The following is a 19,629-nucleotide window of genomic DNA, read 5'->3' as shown; positions in this document are numbered from 1 at the left end:
CTCCTAAAATTCATCCTCAGATGTATGTGCCAAGACAAGATTCCATAGCATTGCTTAGCCTGTTATGTCTGGAAGGCTGCATTGATTATTTTAAAAAAAAATAATAATAATAATGAATAAATAAATTAAATGTGTGTTCGCCTTCTTTTTTCAAAATAAATGTAATATAAAGAAAGGCTTTTAGGTTATGTATTACAGTACGTAAACGGGAATATCGAAGCCAGTATTGCATACAATTTAAATTATTGTTTCTATTAGATCGCTATAGAATCCTGTGAATCATCACATACGAGTGGCTCTTTGGGATTAATAGCTCCATCCGCATTGCACTATTGCAGTTTGTTGAAATGACCAATTATATCATTCGTAAGCAGCCTTCTTTCACAGTTTTTAAGCTTCACGTATTGCACTCATTGCACTTTAAGCTTTCTTTGCACATGTGTGCAGTTCTTTGAGGTTTACACGCAGCACTTTACAGGGAGATGTAAACAACCAACATGCACTTAAGATGAGTTTGGGATGCATATTGGATCTGCATTTCAAGTCACACTATTTGTACAGGCGATCATTTTTACTCACGTTTTAACTGAATGCGATTTTAGGAAATTTTAAGAAATTTTAACATCATGAGTTTCGAGTTTCCGTTTGTTCATGATACGCGCTCATGTGAGCAAGGCCACTGCGTTGGCCGAAACGCGTTATGTCCGAGCTGCACTTTGAAATGAAATAATAAACGCCATCACAAATGAAATAATAAACGCCAACACGGCAAGCGGAACCAGCAAAAAAAAAAATATATATATATATGCTTTCATATATAATGTTTATATATTTTCCGTGGTCCCCACGCATGGGCGGGAATATTCAAGTACTTATAACTTTGATGAGGATACCCCTGGAAGAGAACTACGATTACAGGTAAGTAACTTATCCATCCCTGTGAGCCTGAAACCTCCTGCTGGTGGCCCTACGACTGCAGCACCAGCACGACCGCCACTCCTCCATGACAGTCTGCCCTACAAACTCACCTGTGGCCTGACTGCTGTCGCTGAAACCTCGATAATTAGTCTCCGCGAATCCTGTGCTCCTACTACAGGCCCATCTCTACTCCTGTGGTGCCCGAGTCCTGGACCTCTGGCCATCTTTATCCAGCCGGTAAAGAAGACCTCAAGCCTCCCCAGGGAGCATGGTCATCTGAAACTCCCCATCGCAGTCCTCATTCCAGTAAGCGCAACCACGATTTCTGGGTTGGCGGTGCTCCTATAGAACTCCAGTGACCTGCTGCCGGCTACCACGACACTAATTGTGTGGGCGGTCTACTGAACCTGACTAAAGACTAAACTTCTCCATAGCTTTCTGCATCCACCAGTATGGTAAATATTTAACGGTATGGACCTCTGAGACGTAAATACTGAAAGTACCGCATACTTTGAACTGCATTGTCTTTATTCCGATTCCTACAGTCTACATAGTGTTAAAGTGTACGCCAGTGTAAAAAGTATATTTAGATTTGAAGTCTTGCTTCTCCAATATATATAAAGATGGTGTTATGTTTATACATCATTAGCCTCGGATTTATTCTTGAGTGTTTCTCTTGCTTATTGCCTCTGTGTGTGACAAGTGCTTAGCACAACCACGGGATAAGCCTAACTGCTCGTCCGCGCTACCACAAAAATAGAGCGTTAGTACTATCTATTTCACCACTAAACCACTTCATGGTGAATCTCAGACTCTCTACATAGTGTACTTCATTTTAATGCACTGTACAGAGAGCCGGCCTCCTACTATTGCCCTACAGAGGGACGGATAGAAAAGCCTGGGTGCTTATAGGTCACTTTCTTAGAGTGAGAAGTGCTGCTGGTGGCGGGAGACCACCAATGATGTGTGGGATCATGGCGCTCTACAATCTTCACAACGTTGGGCTCCAACATAAGCCACTAAAAGAGGGAGTGTCTTTGATGAGAGCATCAAGGAGTAGCACATAGATACTCATAGCAGCTTAAAGGCAGACTGGCTGGTGAGAAATTTATCAGAAATCATAAATCTCGATATGTGTGTGAATGCTGCACCATTCTAAAATTGGTGTAGGAAAGCACAACAAGGAGAATTATTTTCATTTCTCCACATTTTTACATCTTCAATGCATGCTAAAATGTTCAGCATACATTGAAGGAGAAAAATGCATTTTCTCATTGTTTTTGTGCAGGAAGGTGTGTCTTCCTGTAGAAAAACAAACCGCACATGACACAGATATCCTTGCACTATGGTGCTAGGGTGTCTGTGTCACCACATGGCTGCAGTTTAAGCAGCCGTGCAGAGAGAAGCATAGATTTGCAACATATTCATGTACATATGTTGCATCCCTGTGCTTCGGAAGTACTACAGCACACTGCAGTTAAAGAGGTTACTGTGTGATGCTGCAGCACTTCCTCATAGTTCTGCACTTATACATTCACCATACGCTACTAATGCATTCATTCAGTCAATTACGTACTACACATACATTCATCTAAACTTTCACACACTAACAAAGAAATGTAGCTCTTTTTTTAAACCAGGAAAGTTAGTTCTTAGAAGAACTTTTTTTTCTTCTTCTTTCTTCTTTTATATTTTTTTTTTGTTTTTTCCAACAATTTTGTGATTTTTTTGGATTTTCTGGGAGAAAAAAAAAACAGGAGGAACCAAAAAAAAAATTTCAGGGAACAAAAAAAAAACCTAGCAATTGTGACTTTCTTGCCGCAGCAGGTCAGATCGATCGACTGCTCACCGTAGCACAAAGTCGCATTGCACTTAGTGCAGAGCACTTTTAAAAATTGAAATTGAGGACGGATGTCCAAGTTTTGGGCTGACGGATGCACTCTTGAAGTGCTCGGCTGCAATGAGGTGGAAGGCGCAGTAGCAGGAGTGTCTCTCATCCGTCGGCATTCTTCTCGTGCAAGATTGTTAGGATGAAGGGTCCTTAGGTGCTTCATCATACTAGCCGTCCCCTCGAGACAGCACTCTTTTGAAAATCTTGCACGTGACCAAGGTGGCATTGGTCTTCGTTTGCCCCTCGGGAAAAGTAAAAAATTTCCACACCACTGAAGAAAAACGTGGTGTGCGTGGTGTCTCCTCCTAAAATTCATCCTCAGATGTATGAGGAGATGCAGGTGATGCCTGCTGCCCTGAAGCCATTTTTAGTAGAAAAGTTAGAGCTAAGTGTAAACTTAGTCTAAAAAATCTTCTTCTCTGCAAAGAGATGCTCCTCCAAAGAAGGTCAAAGAAGAATGATTGAATTGGGTGGGGTCTTTCAATAATTAGAACAGGAAGTGTAATGAACCAATCAAATCTCTTTTTTTGCAGGTCACATGGGATCCGCGCACCGTGCGCGTACGCAGCACGCACCCAGCGCGCATCCGCGGAATTGAATTAAAAAGAAATATAGGATTAGATGTAAAAATATATTACTTTTAAAACATATGTAGTTACTCATTGAGGGCCCGATTCACAGAACTAACTTAAGACAAAATCCTAAACTTACAACCATTTTGGTATTCACAGAAGGCACTTACTCATTTTGGTATTCACAGAATGCACTTACTCATTTCGGTATTCACAGAAGTTAGGAGTCCTAACTTTAGGACTCCTAAATGCCTTCTGTGAATACCGAAAGTCTTAAAGTTAGTATTTTTCTCATTTTAGTAGTAAAGTTAGGACTCCTAACTTTAGGACTCCTAAATGCCTTCTGTGAATACCGAAAGTCTTAAAGTTAGGTTTTTTCTCAGTTTAGGAGTAGTAAAGTTAGGACTCCTAACTTTACTTCTCCTAAACTGAGAAAAGTCCTAACTTTAAGACTTTCGGTATTCACAGAAGGCATTTAGGAGTCCTAAAGTTAGGACTCCTAACTTCTGTGAATACCGAAATGAGTAAGTGTCTTCTGTGAATACCAAAATACCAAAATGAGTAAGTGCCTTCTGTGAATACCAAAATGGTAGTAAGTTTAGGATTTTGTCTTAAGTTGGTTCTGTGAATCGGGCCCAAAGACACTATTGAGACAGTCATTCACTCACTAACACACCCATACACACACTCATCCACCCATACAGTCCTACACACATGCTGTCTTCAACACATACAAACAGTGAGTCACTCATTCATACATCTGTGCGCTAAGTAATACCCCCCACCGAACCATACAGACACTCAGACACTCATCCTGATACTCAAAAAACCAACTATTAACCCATATAGACACTCATGTAGCTACTCACCAACCCATGCAGCCACTTATACACAACGTGAGAGACTGATACAGATATTTACATATTTAAAATTACTCGCTAAACCATGTATTTACTAAGATACACTTAATCAGTCAGTTATACAATTTTACCAAAAAAAACCCATCCATTTAGGCACTTATTTACCCATTTATTCTTCCATCGACCTTGAGATATACATATATAAAACATATTTAATTTTCAGAAAGACACACATTTACTGGATGATGTCATCACTGATGTCATTTGAGATGTCATCAGTGATGTCACTGACCATGTCATGAGTGATGTAATATGTGACGTCATCAGTAGTGCATTGCCGGTGCGCGAGTTATAGTTAGCTGAACTAACTATAACGTGGGAATTTCAATGGTTTTGTACGAGGGAAATGTCCAGCTAACTATAACGCCCCTGAAACCTATGGTTTTTTCAGTGAATATAGAGATAGATAGATAGATATAGATAGATCGATCGATAGATAGATAGATATAGATAGATATATTAGATATAGATAGATAAATGGAATACTTCAGCAAGGATGCCGCTGCAGAAGACTGTGCAAGAGTCCGTTGGAATCTAAGGGTGGATTCTGGAAGTGAAGAACATGTAATCAGAGGAGACAGAGTTTTTGCCACTTGGTGGTGACCAAGAGGCACGGAAGAGCAATGCCCACCGATGATGGACGGTTCAAGTGAGTTGACGATGACCTTGTCGCTGCAGCTCTGGGGACCAGGCAACGCTGAGGAAGACCAGGAGCTATACACGAGCTGTCTCATGTCGGAAGTTGAGAACCAGGAGGTTGGTGTCTGGTGGGAGCACCAACAAGCCTTGGCAGCTGCAAAAGGCGTGGAAAGCAAAGAAGGAGCAACGTTGGGACCTGCAAGGTCCCAAGGACCCACCACAAGCAGGTAAGTCAGTGCAGGCCCGAGCAAGCAGGAGAGCCCACTGGAGCCAAAGAAGACCCTCAAGAGGGCCCAGAGACCGAAAGCACAGGAGTCACTAGAGGACCTTGAGAAGCTCACCAAGGAGGAAGGCCCACAGTGCAGAGGAAGCGGTGAGGTTGCTGTACTTGGCAGGAAGAGATGCTGGAGGCTGGAGCTTCTTGTGGCCCGAAGATCTCAGGAGAGCAGAGCCAACAAGCCTTGAGCAAGTCATCGAGGTGCACAGGGGTTTGGTCCCAGCAGTTCCGATGAGGTATACTGACCTCAAAATTGCAGAGAGGACACGTCAGGCCTCGAGGGAGTTGCAGAACCACCACCTGTGTTGCTGAGCCTTTTTAAGTTCGTGGGGTGTCAGGAGCGGCAGACTGGTCATTACTTTGTGTGTTCTTGATGCCCACAGGTCTGTTGAAGATCCTAGAAGAAGCACAGACACAGATGACAAAGAGGACTTGGAGAACAGCGCGACCAGGAGCAGCAGGAGTCTTCCTTGATGCAGTCTCGGCTCCAGGCGAAGTCCAGCAAAGTCCAAGTGTCCAGGCGGTCGAAGAGTGGCGTGGTTTCAGGCTTGAGTCTTGTCTCACTACAAATCTGAGGACCCACCCACATGTAAGCCCTTTAATACCCTAGGAAGGGGGTTAGGACAACTCGGGGGACGCTCTGAGAGGAGGGGCTGGATAGAGGGGAGGATATTCCCATGTCATTTGTCCAATTTTGTGCCAGAGCGGGAGCCAAGGGCTTCTTGAACTGGTTCAAACTGTAGTATGCAAGGAGGGCACCAAATGTTCCCTTCAAAGCAGTCTGGTGGCGCTGGCAAGTGCCCCTACCCCAGCCCAATAAAGTAAGTCCTGTCTGGGGAGGTGGTCACACCTTCCTGAGACAGGAAGCCGTTTGTTCTACCTTCCCCTGCTCAGGCTTGGACCAGCAGCAGGAGGGCAGAGCCTGGTCTGTGGTCGGCAGCGGCCCTAGCTTGCTGTCAGTCCCTGAAAATCTTTAACCGGGCGTACAGGGGGGAGCCCCCCAGTAAATAGGATCATAATTCCAACACTGGTATCCTTGTTGAGGTATGATTCCAACATGTTTGATACTAAACATGACCGAGTTCGGTGCAGCCACTATATAGTTAGAGATCTCAGAATGACTGATGTCCACTATATGTATTAAAATGGCTGACCGCACTTACAAAGTCTGGAGAATCAACTCCGGGGTTTATAGGGGTGTTCTGCTCATGCAGGGACACCCTCACACTTATATATGAGCACCCTGCCCTCAGGATTAAAAGCCTGCCAGAGGGGTGACATAGATTTTAAGTGTAGTGACATCAGATATAAGAAAATGTATATGTGTTGTAAGAGGTGTAAGCACCAGCTCACACCGGCTGCAATGGGAGGTCTGTAGTCACAATTTGAGTGGTCTCTCATGGGTGGCACAGTACATGCGCCAGTCCATGGGGGACCCCTGGTGTACCTATGCCCTGGGTACCTTAGTACCATATACAAGAGTACACCAGTAGCCAATTGTGGATGTACAGAAGTACTTACCATGGTCAATTCAGGGAGAAAGCACAGTGACTGGGGTCCTGATTAACAGGATCCCAGTCAGATTAGTCAAATAAAACCATAATCAGGAAGCACACATGCACCGGCAACGGCAGTCCGGCACTATTATTTGAAGCAGGAGCGTGTCGTGAAGTGTGCAGCACCAGATCTCGGATAATACTTGAATTTTGGAAACCATACCCCAAAGAACGACACGGTAGAAAGGAATTAGATTCACCATATCATTGAGCCCTGAAGAAGTCTCATGGGAGACGAAACGCGTTGGCTATGAAAATATGAAATATGACATGGAAGAAATCTTCATACAAAATCAATAAAGAAGAAAAAGAAAAAAAACTCATATGTTTAATGTGTCGTGTGCTTCATCAGAATTTTACTCGTTAACTGTTAACGATACAAAAGTATTTAGGTACTTGGAGATCTAACCATAGTACATAGTGCTGAACCTCCTGTGCATTTATATGTTGTTGTAGGACTTTGTCCTACATTATTGAGAGTAAAGAGGGTAGTACTCTCTGGTTTCGTGCACTATTTGAATTGTTTACGTCAACCACTAATATTTGTTTGGTGCGGTCCTAATCAGCCTCCACCCTCTTCCTTTGTATATAAATAAAACCATAATGACAGCATCAAAAAGTGTGGGGGGGACCATGAAAGTAGATCCTACTTTCCTACAACAGGACAGAGCATTTGACTGTCTCTTTGTGGGCTGGTCATCCAAGAACGCATGGCACGGCGCATCATCCTATGTGTCGAGATCACCTACGTCTTGTCCAAGAGATACTTTCTGAAGGGCTTTGGTCCCGCTCCACCAGAGTCAGAGACTTCCCGGAGGCTGACATCTGCTGGGCAGCCACGTGGGCACCCCAGCATACAGTTGCCCAGCCACGCAGTGGCAGGTACTTCTCCAGGGCGGCGCTGCTATCTCACTCCTATCTCACGAGGGCATTGCTTTGGGATTCGTTCTTAAGAGCAGGAATCTGCAGGAAGATGAGTCCATCAGACGCAAAAGCTACGTACCTTTGGTAATGATACTTGAGGTGGATATCTCATGCGCCTACAGATTCCTCGCCCCCCCCCCCTCTGCTGATTAGTTGATGCTGTGTATAAGATCCTGAGGTGCCGAAACGTGTCATGTGCTGGTATAGTCACTATCTTCATGCCCTCCTGGTTCTTCTCTGGACGCCTAGATAGGGCAGAAACTGATATCCAAGCAGAGGTTGGTGCCTCTTATACGACTTCTCGCCATGTTCAGTGGGCAGAGTCAGAGCTGAAGCTGTGAGGCGACACCTAATGGCGCTTAACAGCTCCTGTAGGGGGAAAAAGTGTTTCCGACCACCTTGATGCCCGATTGGACATTCCTAAGTTGAGGAATGTCCAGAAATATTATGCATCCACTTGAAACAAGGGCTGCACTTCTATTTTGTGGTTGTAGCTCCTCTTGAGCCCCCGCAACATGACAGTACACCCCCGAAAAGTAAAAGAACCCTACTGTGCTCCCAAACTTTGAAGCTCGGGTCCGTGCAGACAAGGCGGCTGCCGGGTATATTTCATAGCAGACAGTGAGCACCAGCTCTCCACGGCTGTGCACCAGGGTTTGCGCAGCAGATCTGCTGTGTAGGGAACCGAAGAGGAGAGAATCCCTGCCATTGCCCAGCACCCGTTGAGGAAGTCAGTGCCCCAATCAACATACAACTCTACATAGCGGCCCTAGTGCTTACATAGAAGGACGCGGGGCACCGTACCAGTATGGTCCAGCTAACCTTTCACCCAAACTTCTCAAACTGCTTTCCCCTCGCTTCTACCTTATGGCATGAAGCCACTTTCTGAGCAATACTTTTGGGGGGCACTGACTGGATTTCCTGAAACACGGCTCCTAAATTCAAGTATTTTGGCATTTCAGTTTTCACAAGATTGTGTAGAGATTCTACAGTTGTTCAGATGGATTTATTTAATAATATTAGCGTGAACCTAGGATTCTTTAAATGGAAACAAGTTTCTATGTGGTGTTCCCCAAAATACACCTTTTCAGTGTGGCATCTTTAGTAGATTCCCAAGCTTGAATTATTCCCTGGTATCTGAATGGAAATCCAAGGTTAACAGAGAAGTCAATGTGTAAACCCTTCATTACGTTGAAACCAGAGGTGTGTAGGGGGTCCCCCTTCTTTTATGGCCCAGACTCTCGTCAGATGGAGAGACACTGAGCTCAACTCCACTCAAGGCTCCAACCTGCATTGTCCAGAGGTCATCTTTAGCTGATGATCCCTGCAGCATCTCAAATCTGGAGGGAAGGTTGTGTGTGAATCTATGAAAACTACCAGTGCTGAAGAAGTACTTGATTTGAAAGGCTATAAGCGGAAAGTACTCTGAAGGTAGAGTGTGGTACTGACACAGTCTTAAGCTTCTCCTAAACTTTTCCTAAGCCGAGGCACACTGTGACTAGAAATGTCTGATAAATGTAGACCGATAGAAGAATATTTGAGTCCTGTGTTAGCCAAGTGGAGAAGGCAAGCGAAGAACTGGTGTGCAGCCATCAAGAGTGGATTAAGCTGGCTAGACCTTGCCCCTGGTGTAAGTGTGCCCATGTCGTCATTTCATTCTTATGGGTAAAAGGTGACCCTTGATTCTTGCTCACTCTCCAATCACTGGTTTGGAGGTCCAGAGGATCGAGTGGGTAAGAAGTAAGGATGGCGCGTCGTGGTGCAGCACTTGACGCTTGTCTTGAGACAGCAGATGAGGAGGTGGCCTAAAGTGAATCTGCGTCTCCTCGAGAACCAGCGCTGCGAAGGCCACGCTGACGCTCTTGGAGTCATCATGCAAACTTCCCTCTTCACTTGGCATAGCATTCTAGCAATGAAGGGAATCTGCAGAAAAGCATAAAGTCGATTCTTACTGCTGGGAATCCACCCGTTGTGCAGTGGATCAGGTACATGCTTGAGCTGCTGTACTCTTCCCTCTGGTGGCGTTTCTTGGTTCTCATTTTCTGCCATCTGTTGCTATTGTGAACTGAGCCAGGATTATCTGAATTGTACTCTAGGGGACCTTCTGTACAAGGCATCGGCTGAGCTGCTTCCCTTCTTCTTCGATCTGTTCCCCCAGGGGAGATGCTCGTCTCATTTACGTGCCACTAACACATATTCATCTTTCCTCACGCAGGGTTTCTGCTGGAATCTTTGAACCCGTGGTGATTGGAAGCCGGTGAACATTTCAAGTCCTGGGCTCCGGATCCCCTGCCCTAGGAGCCATTGAATCCTGAGAGAACTGGCTGCAGAAAACATGTCTTTGGGAGCATAAGGAACATTGAAAGATTGTGAGTTCGAGCCCCTTGGACCAGGACCAGGACCAGGACCAGGACTGGCTCCTGATCCCCTGCCCCTGGGAGTTGCTGAACGTTGGTAGGGCTGGGCTCTGGATCCCCTAGGATATGACCGGGCGGGGGTCCAGACATCTTTCTAAGAGACCAAATGATGACTCCAGATTATTCCTGTTTCGCCCACGCGTTCACTTCGGTTTTAACCTCTTTCCAACATTCATTGTCTCAGGTCATCTGTCTTGAGAGGTTTGTACCTTCTGAGCCCTTGTCACATTCCAAGGAACGCTTTCCCTGATCCTTTTTTCGTCTCTTCCAACTGATTGGCCCCATGAAGAATTAAGAGTTTGCTCTTTCAGCAAAGCTTGGGAAAGGACCTACTGTGAGGTTGGTGGCACCAATGTGACTTCAGCTTTTTTGTATTGGGATTGAACACTGTGCTCTCCCCACTTGAGCGTGGACATTCTCCGCATAAGGGTTGTGTCTCACCGTGTCGAGGTGCGCACTTCCACTGCCTGGGAGTGGTCAAATGATTGGATACATCTGTCAGTCTTCGTGGGGGAACGTGTTTGACCTCTTGCAGGACAAGGGTGCAAATAGTGTCCTCCTTGGCAGATGAAGACTGTTTGAACTCTCTCAGGGCTGGAGAGAAAGTGTGTGTAGAAAACAAAGTGCATGCAAAACTTCTGGGCAATGGGGGGCAGTGACACATGGTTCACAGTGTAAAGAGTTGGTCTGCAAGGCATACAGCCCTGTGGCTGCTCAGTAAAGAACGACGTCTCCTCTCATTGCAGAAAGGCGTGCGTCCTCTCAGTTCAGAAAGGCATGCGTCCGCAAAGTGCTGTAAGGCGTGCATCCTCTCAGTGCAGAAAGGCATGCGACGTCTCAGTGCAGAAAGGCATGCGTCCCCTCAGTGCAGAAAGGCGTGTGTCCTCTCAGTGCAGAAAGGCGTGCGTCCTCTCAGTGCAGAAAGGCGCGCGTCCTCTCAGTGCAGAAAGGCGCGCGTCCTCTCAGTGCAGAAAGGCGTGCGTCCTCTCAGTGCAGAAAGGCGTGCGTCCTCTCAGTGCAGAAAGGCGTGCGTCCTCTCAGTGCAGAAAGGCGTGCGTCCTCTCAGTGCAGAAAGGCGTGCGTCCTCTCAGTGCAGAAAGGCGTGCGTCCTCTCAGTGCAGAAAGGCGTGCGTCCTCTCAGTGCAGAAAGGCATGCGTCCTCTCAGTGCAGAAAAGCATACGTCCTCTCTATGCAGAAAGGCATGCGTCCTCTCAGTGCAGAAAGGTATGTGTCCTCTCAGTGCAGAAAGGCATGCGTCCTCTCAGTGCAGAAAAGCATACGTCCTCTCTATGCAGAAAGGCATGCGTCCTCTCAGTGCAGAAAGGCATGTGTCCTCTCAGTGCAGAAAGGCGTGCGTCCTCTCAGTGCAGAAAGGCATGCGTCCTCTCTATGCAGAAAGGCATGCGTCCTCTCTATGCAGAAAGGCATGCGTCCTCTCAGTGCAGAAAGGCATGTGTCCTCTCAGTGCAGGAAGGCGTGCGTCCTCTCAGTGCAGAAAGGCATGCGTCCTCTCTATGCAGAAAGGCGTGCGTCCTCTCAGTGCAGAAAAGCATACTTTTGCCAACGCCACAGCCTCACATTTCAAGCATGCATGGACTGCCAAGTCTGTGTTGCATGATTTGCTTTGTGACTTATTAGGGTGAGAAATCTGCAGAAATATGTATTTGTCAGAATTAAGTTATTTACTTTCGTTAACAATAATTGTGGTGGATATGTAATTTTCCTACAGATTCCTCACCAGCCCGCTCCTTCCTAACAAGCTGGTACTGTGAATAATAAGTTCCCAAGGTAGGCGAACATGTGGTGTGTCTGTGGCTGTCATGGCTTTTCGTGTTTCCTTTCCACATGCCTCAATGGAGCACAGAAACTGACACCAGCGTGCAGGGTGGTCCAAATATACTCGGGTGTCCTGTGCAGAGGTGGAGTCCTGGCAGGACTTACACGGCTCCATCTAGGAATGCTGGAGAGCCAGTGCAGGGAAAAGAGTCCTCTGTGTCAGTCTGAAGTCTGGAAAGATAATTCTTTAGGTGAGAAATCTGCCAGAAGATTATTTACCCACCGAGATACTATCACTGAGGGGAAGTAACTTCCGAGCCTTGAAACGGAGCTTGATAAATTGATGGAGAATGTAGATTCTCCAAGTTTGGGAAGAGAGAACCTGGATTACATTAAAGACACAGTGGCTAGCATTATGGATATGAATGAATAATGAATGAATGAATAATTAATATGAATACCAGCATTTGTAAAGTGCTCAGCTACCTCAGGCGTGGTGTCCCGGCCCTGGGGGCTGTCGGGAAGATTAAGCGAGCTATTGCTCAGAGTCACATGGTGCTGGGCTAACCTGCCGTCGGTGCCAGGGATCGAACCCTGAGCCCCCGTGTTCCGGAGTCAGCCGCCCTGGCCGCTGCACCACACCTCTTCACTGTGCAAAAGTCTTTTATTGCCACTCCACTCCAACACTTCAAAGAAAAGAATAAACGCACTTTAAATTCCAGAACTAGAATGTCACTACAGTCTATACAAGTCTAAACCCAACAGCTGTCTTCCTCCGTTCGCAAACACATCCTGAGTCGAACTTGAAAATAATAACCCAGCATGTAGCATCTGCACAACTCCTCCTATACGGAAATTCTCCATTCTTATTGAGTGTCTGAAAAAATAGCATTGGAAAAAATGTAAACTGAACTCGTGGAATTTATTATACACAAAACTGTCCACTCTCCCCCTCAAATTCACCCTTACCTGGGAAGGGAGGTGGGATAATGCTAGCCTAGATATCTTTTTAATGAAATACAGACTCTTTCTTCTCAAACTTGGAGAATCTACATTTCATGTCAAGACCAGAGGCTAGCATTACGCTTGTTCAAAACTGTGATATCACAACAGATGAAACCTGTTCCATTGGGTTCAAATAAAACCTTGCAACACATCAGCATTAGACCAATCTGTCACTTTCAATATCTCCTCCAGACGTCCTCCTGAAGAAAAAACTTTACTCACCATTCCACCGCTAATGTGCACCAAACTTTTGCATATCCATTCCTACCTCAAGCACACAATGTCTCACCCAACGAGCTAATGTTGCTGAGTTTACCGGATTAAAAGGTCTCCGATATGAAATCAGCAACTGTCACCCCATCCTTTCCGAACTCTTTCATCCAACTCATACTATCTCAAACAGCATACTACACATAACTCTGGTCTTAGTCTGCCTCGTAATTTGAAACAAAACTCCATCTGCATTATAAGAACGAATACCCACCTCCAAAGCTCTCACATCTGAAACTCTCCTGAAAGAAATTAAACATAGCAATGTTGCCAATTTATAAGCCAGCTGTTGCAAAGATAAATACTTATTGGCAGGCCAACTCTACAATAACGGAAGTATCAGATTTACATCACATAAGCAATTCTACCTAGCTCTAAGTGGTCTCTGTATCTTAATGCCTTTCATTACTCTACAAATGAAAGAATCTTTCCCTGTTGACCACCCCCCTACAGGAGCATGGCCTGCGACCACCGCTGACCTTTAACAGTTAATTGTCCTAAAACCCATTCCTTTTTAAAAACAAAAAAGATAAGGAATTCGAAATTTCTTTGGCAGATGCCTCCAAGGGATCCAAGTTCTGCTCCAAACACCAACATACCCGTTTTTCACGCTCCAACATAGGGCTTTCTAGTCCCTGGTGCCAATGACTCCTTGAGCAACTCCTGAGCCTGTTGTGAAAGTCCTGCAAAATGCTTTCCTCCTTTGAAATCTTCCAAATAAGCAGTCTCAAAGCCCCTTCCACAACCAAAGGATGCACCTCTCCTTCTGTCCTTGACAGCATTTCTTCGGAATCAAACATGGCTCCTCCACCACTAACACCAACAACCCTGGAAAGCAAGGATGAGCTGTCCAAAAAGGAGTGACCAGAAGTGCCTGACCTCTCCGCCTCCTCACCATCAACAGCACTCTCTGTATCAGTGAAAAAGGAGGGGCTGCGTACCCCCGAAGTCCCTTCCAATCCTGCTGAAATGCATCCACTGCTTCTACCCAGGGATCTGGCCGTCAACTGTATTATCGGGGAAACTGAAGTGTCAGCCTTGATGCAAACAAATATACCTCTAGGGGACCCCAAACTTTCTGTATTCTCTCGAAAAAATGTACATTCAGCTTCCAATCACTGTAGTCCCTGAGATAACTTAAATTCCAATCTGCCACTGAATTGAACAGACCTGGAAAATATTCCGCTTGTAATCCTGTTCTTTGTTCCAGACAAAAATTCCAAATCTCCTTTGCATTCTGAGAAAGGTTCCTCAAATTGCCGCCGCTTAATCCGTTTAGGTACTGTACCCCCGAAACATTATCCATCTTTAACAAAACATTGCAATTCTTTAACGTCTTCCCAAAACGTTGTAACGCAAACAGTCCTGCTCTCATCTCCAAACCATTTATGTGCTCAAAGTTCTCCTCCCATGACCATCTGCCACCTGTCTCGTGCTGATCGAAACAAGCTCCCCAACCAAAAAGGCTTGCATCTGTCTTTAGCACATTGTCTGGACAAATTCCCAAAATTGCTTGGCCTTTCCAAAGATCCAAATTGTTTAACCACCCAATCAGCTCCTCTGGAGCTTCCACTGAAACCTGAATTTGGTCTCCATACCATAAACCTTTCCTTACACCTTCCGCTTTCAATCTCTGCAAAGCTCTGTAATGAAGCGACCCCAGGAAAACCGCCTGAATAGATGAGAAAATAATTATATTATCCATGCCAATGTTCTCAGTATAATGGACTGTTTCTTTAAAACTTGCCTGACCTCTGTCTTTGTCTTCACTACCTTCTTCTCCGGCAAACTCAAGGTTGCAAGCAGTGTGTTCACCTGAAGCCCAAGGCAATGCAGTTCCTGAGAGGGCGCCGAAATTGACTTCTCCATATTGACTAAAAACCCTAGCGATTCCTGGAGATGACTACTAAATGAAGTTGCTCCTTCAACACCTCCTGATCATGCAACATAATCAAAAAGTTGTTCAGATACCTTATACGTATACCCCTTTCTCTGAGAAATGCTGTTACTGGCCTCAACACCTTTGTAAAACACTGAGGGGCTGATGCCAGACCGAAAGGTAGGCAAGTGAACTGATAACGGTCCCCATGCCATCTAAATTGAAGAAACCTGCGACTCTTTCATCATTGAAATGGTCAAATAAGCATCCTTCAGATCCAGCTTTACCATCCAGTCGTTTCATTGAAAATATCTCTCAACATATGGATACTCTCCATCTTGAAATGCCTGTAGACCAAATACCATTTCAAATTTATCATGGGCCGCTAGCCCTTGTCCTTTTTCTTGTCCCAAAAAACTGTGCTTACAAAAGTCACTTCCTCTTCTGACACCCTCTCTCTAGCTCCCTTCTTCAACATCTACTCTTGAACCTTGGCCAACAACCAACTTCTGTTGGTCTTCCTGAAATACCATCTGTGTTGGTTCCACTGTCTGTACAGGAAATTCCCTGAATTCTATTGTGTATCCTTGTGTAGCATCTAGGACCCATCGATCTCATGTTAAAACTCTCCAATTGTTCACAATTGTTCGTAACTGACCCCCCTACCTTTCCTAGGGAAGAACCAAAAGATGTCTTCATGCCTACCTTCGGACCCTTGTGAGAACTGTGTCCTTCCTCTGGCCTGACAACACCTGCCACCTCTTCATCTCCGAGGGTAAAATTTGGTTGCAGACTGAAACCCTCTAAAAGAGATGGCTCCTTGAGATTGGTACTGATATTGGGACCTTGAAAAAGACCGTCCAGAGAAACGTCCCCTTGCTCCGGCCCAGTCAAAAACACGGCTCCCAAAAACTCTCCTCAGCGAGGACTGTGCCTTATCTCTGCTGGTGAACGTTGAAACATATTTTCCCGCACCCTTCACCAAACCACCTCCAAACAGATACTCCTTCGGATCCTCTAATGTTTCTTTCTTCGCAAAGTTCCCTAACTTAGAACTTGTCCGCATTAGAACTGCTTCCTCCTTTCTACCATCAAAGCTGCATTAGCATTTCCTAGGAAACATATCTCCCTCTGCTACCATCCACGCAGTAATTCTGTATCCACCTGGACCGACTTTGATTTGGCTTCTGCAGCCATATCCAAAATCCTAGCTAAAGGTCCTATTACGTCAAGGAGCCTATCTTGGGGCTGTCTCAGCGCCCTCTGCAGGCCCTTCCTGGGATCGCGATGCAACTCAAATCAAAGACTGATAAGGTCAAGCTCCAACTCAGGGGTTACAAAAGCCTTATCCTCTACTGCGGGTGAGAACCCTCCGCTCTCATCACGGCCCTTGACTCCTCTTCCAATGGCCTCTTAATCCACAATTTGATAAAATCAGCCACATGAGTTGAAGGCCTCCAATCGGCACTCCTGGGGTGCCTGATCTTGTCTGGACTGAACATGTCTACGCCCTGAGATCCTTCACAGTCTCTTTCCCTTCCTTAACTTCTCTATTTTATCAAAGTCCGTACCGCAGCCATCATTATCATCTCAAATTAACTCATAATTATCATCCCCATGGCATTATCATCATCAGGTCTTTGCCTGGTTTACATCCTTCCTGTCCAATAGGTCCTTCCGGTCATTGCTCCTCCCTTCCACTCTCAGACTCGCCCACTACGCTGTGACGTCCCTCAGGGGTCGGCATTGAGTCCGACCCTGTTTAATGTCTATGTTCGGCCACTGGCTGTGCTGGCCAAAGCTCGTAATATCTCTCTGGTGTCACATGAAGATGACATGCAGTTGGTTTTATCCTTTTTTCAAGAACGCTAGCTCGGACGCCACCAAATTCCAGGAGGACCTGACCGCCACAGCAGTCTGGATGGAGGCAAATTGCCTCTAGCGCAATTCTTCAAAATCTAAAATCTTCCTACTAGGTAAAGACTTTCATCTCTGGGGAGACAAGTGGTGGCCGCCGAAGCTGGCCAGCCCTCCGGTGCCAAAAACCGTCGTGAAAAATCTCTGCTTTTGGTTCAATAATGCTCTTTCCTTTGAGGACCACGCCAAGTCCGTGGAAGGAACCTGCTTCGGCTTACTGCGTGGCCTCAAACCCATATTTGGTCTGTTTAACCCCTACACCCGCCAGCTGGTCATCCAAGCTATGGTGGTCTCCAGGCTGGACTACTGCAATAGTCTGCTGCTCGGCTCCAATGAATCTGTGATCAATAGGTTACAGAGCACCATGAAAGCGGCAGCCCGTACACTGTTCGCCATGCCTAAGTATAGTTCAACCTCTGCTCTGTTGCGAGGCCTTCATTGGCTGCCCATAGAGCAAAGAATCCAGTTCAAAGCACTGTGCATCACACACAAAATCCTTGCAGACATAGGCCCGGCGATTCTGAACAATTTGTGTCACCCTACATCCGGGCCCGCGCTATTCGCTCTGCCGACCTACATCTGGCGAGCGAGCCGCGGTTCGAAGATCCAGAGCAGGAGGACTCTCCTTCAAGGTGCTTGCACCAACTCTCTGGAATTCTCTGCCACTCTCTATCAGAAACACTCCTAATCTCCTGCCCTTTAGAAGGGCAGTGAAGACCTGGCTTTTCAAATCCAGGTCTTCACTTTCTCCCTTTCTCCAGCATTTTAGCGCTGGGACGCCCCGTTGCCAGGACAGCCATGCTCTCTACAAATTATATAACAGACATAACATAACGTGCCTGAATCTCTTTGGTGCCTCTAAGGACACCCTGACTTGTCCCGCGGGGGCACCCTCCTCCTCTGTGGCTCTAAGTCCACCTCTCTCCAAGACGGAAATCTGTCATCCAATTCAATATTTTTTCTCTTCATAGATGTCTTATTAAAATGTGTATTCATATTTTCATGAGCCTCCTCCAAGGACCAATACTCATCACCAGACATGTCAACAGTATTCTTTTTTCTCCTCAAAACGGACTCAAACGCTTCTTTCACAGAGGTCCTTACCTCTTCCTGCACCATCTTTTTCAAGGAAGTCTCTCCACTTCCTGCACCAGATGACTCTCCTTCCTCACTCATTCTCATGACTAAACAAATATGTTCTAGTAATAAACTCACTTACTTTTTAAATGAATTCTCCACAGTACTTCAACTGTGAGACTTGCATAGTGAAAAATCCCTTAAATAAACAGAATTCCTTTGTGCGAGCCGGTCGTGTGCCACAAAACTTTACCAAAATGGCCACCAGAGGCCTACAGTGCATATAAAATTGGTTTTGTAAACCCAAAATGGACACCCGTAACGTGACGCAGTCACACGCGTAATGCGTGCAACATCACTCTCGATAAACGGGTCTCGCTCTCTCAGCCAGCAACCTCACGCGCTCCAGAAGCCTCGAGACGCCTCACGCTGAGACCATTTATCGCTGTTCCCCCCCCCTAATAAACGGTACATTAACTCTAAACAGAATAAATAACCCTAAAATATTATAAGCCCAAACTTAAAACTCTAATCACAGAAGATACGTAGCAGGCAAGAAGCAGCAAACAAAAGAGGAAGATGGCTGCTAGGTTGAGGCTTCTGTAGACTGCAGTCACAGTCTAGCTCTGGAGTGTTGTTTCCTTTGAAGTGCTGCTGTGGAGCAGCAATAAAGGACTTATGCATAATGCCAGCCTCCGGTCTCGACATGAAATCAACAGCAGCATCTGGAAATGTTGGTTCTGGATCAGCAGAAGGGTCGGTTGATCCGGATCAGGGAATCGATCTTAGAAAGTTTGTCCAGGATGAGCAGACTAATCTGGGCATATTGATTCAGGATTGGCAGATACTCTGGAGAGGAAGCCAGCACTGCTGTCCTAGGATCTTATTTGAAATACTCTGTTCTATTGCTTTTGATATATATTTTTAACTGCAAGAATTATTGATAAACTCGCCAGAGAGATATTATTCAAATGTATTTTAACTAAGAAATATTTTTGTTCCTTGTGAGGACATAAGAACCAATCACAAAACAATAAAAATTCAAAACACGGGTGTATATATAGAAAAAGGTTTTACCTTTTGAAATTTATCAAGGGTACTACACAGTTATACAAACAATGTAACAAGAGGAAAATAAATACAATTGTATAATCCTTCAATGTCACTATTGTAAACACTTCTTCTCAATGTACATTATTTTTCCAGAAGAGAGTGTGAATGTCGACGTTTCAGTCTCTATGCATTTGTCCATGAGACCATCTTCAGGACTATCATAAATTTAACAGTTGACCCCTGAATGGTGTTTCCAAAGATTCAAGAATTATAGAATACAATTGATACGTATATGTCAAATCGATCGTCGTTCTGTAGCTTTTGTTTAAGGTGAATAATCGTCAAAAGATACAGGTAAGTGAACTCTAGTGCTTTTTGGACGGTGTAATTAAATTTCCAGTCCCCAGCAACTTCTCAATTGAAGAAGTTTATTCTGTTTTGTAGTGCAGCGAAAATTCGGCAGTCTGCAGTCTGATTAGTATCAGATTAGTATCAGACTGCCGAATTTTCGCTGCGCTACAAAACTTAACAGAATAA

At 45.3% G+C, this 19,629-nt stretch overlaps 1 protein-coding gene across 9 annotated transcripts in view; it reads left to right on the top strand.

The window, feature by feature from the left end:
- Positions 1-19,629, top strand: part of EEIG1 (estrogen-induced osteoclastogenesis regulator 1) — a 743,239-nt gene that overhangs the window by 585,943 nt on the left and 137,667 nt on the right. For 5 of the 9 annotated variants that reach the window (XM_085614165.1, XM_085614161.1, XM_085614164.1 and 2 more), the window contains one exon: positions 9,913-18,991. The exons of the other annotated variants lie outside the window; for them this stretch is intronic. In XM_085614165.1, the coding sequence (XP_085470291.1) occupies positions 9,913-9,958 (46 nt within the window). In that variant the 3' untranslated portion in view covers positions 9,959-18,991. Of the gene's footprint in view, positions 1-9,912; positions 18,992-19,629 lie in introns of those variants that run through there. 9 annotated transcript variants of the gene reach the window in all.

The sequence above is a fragment of the Triturus cristatus genome, chromosome 1_2, assembly GCF_964204655.1.
Source record: "Triturus cristatus chromosome 1_2, aTriCri1.1, whole genome shotgun sequence".
Taxonomy (NCBI): Eukaryota; Metazoa; Chordata; class Amphibia; order Caudata; family Salamandridae; genus Triturus; species Triturus cristatus.
Note: the sequence above shows the minus strand (reverse complement) of the source record. Positions and strands in the feature narration are given on the sequence as shown.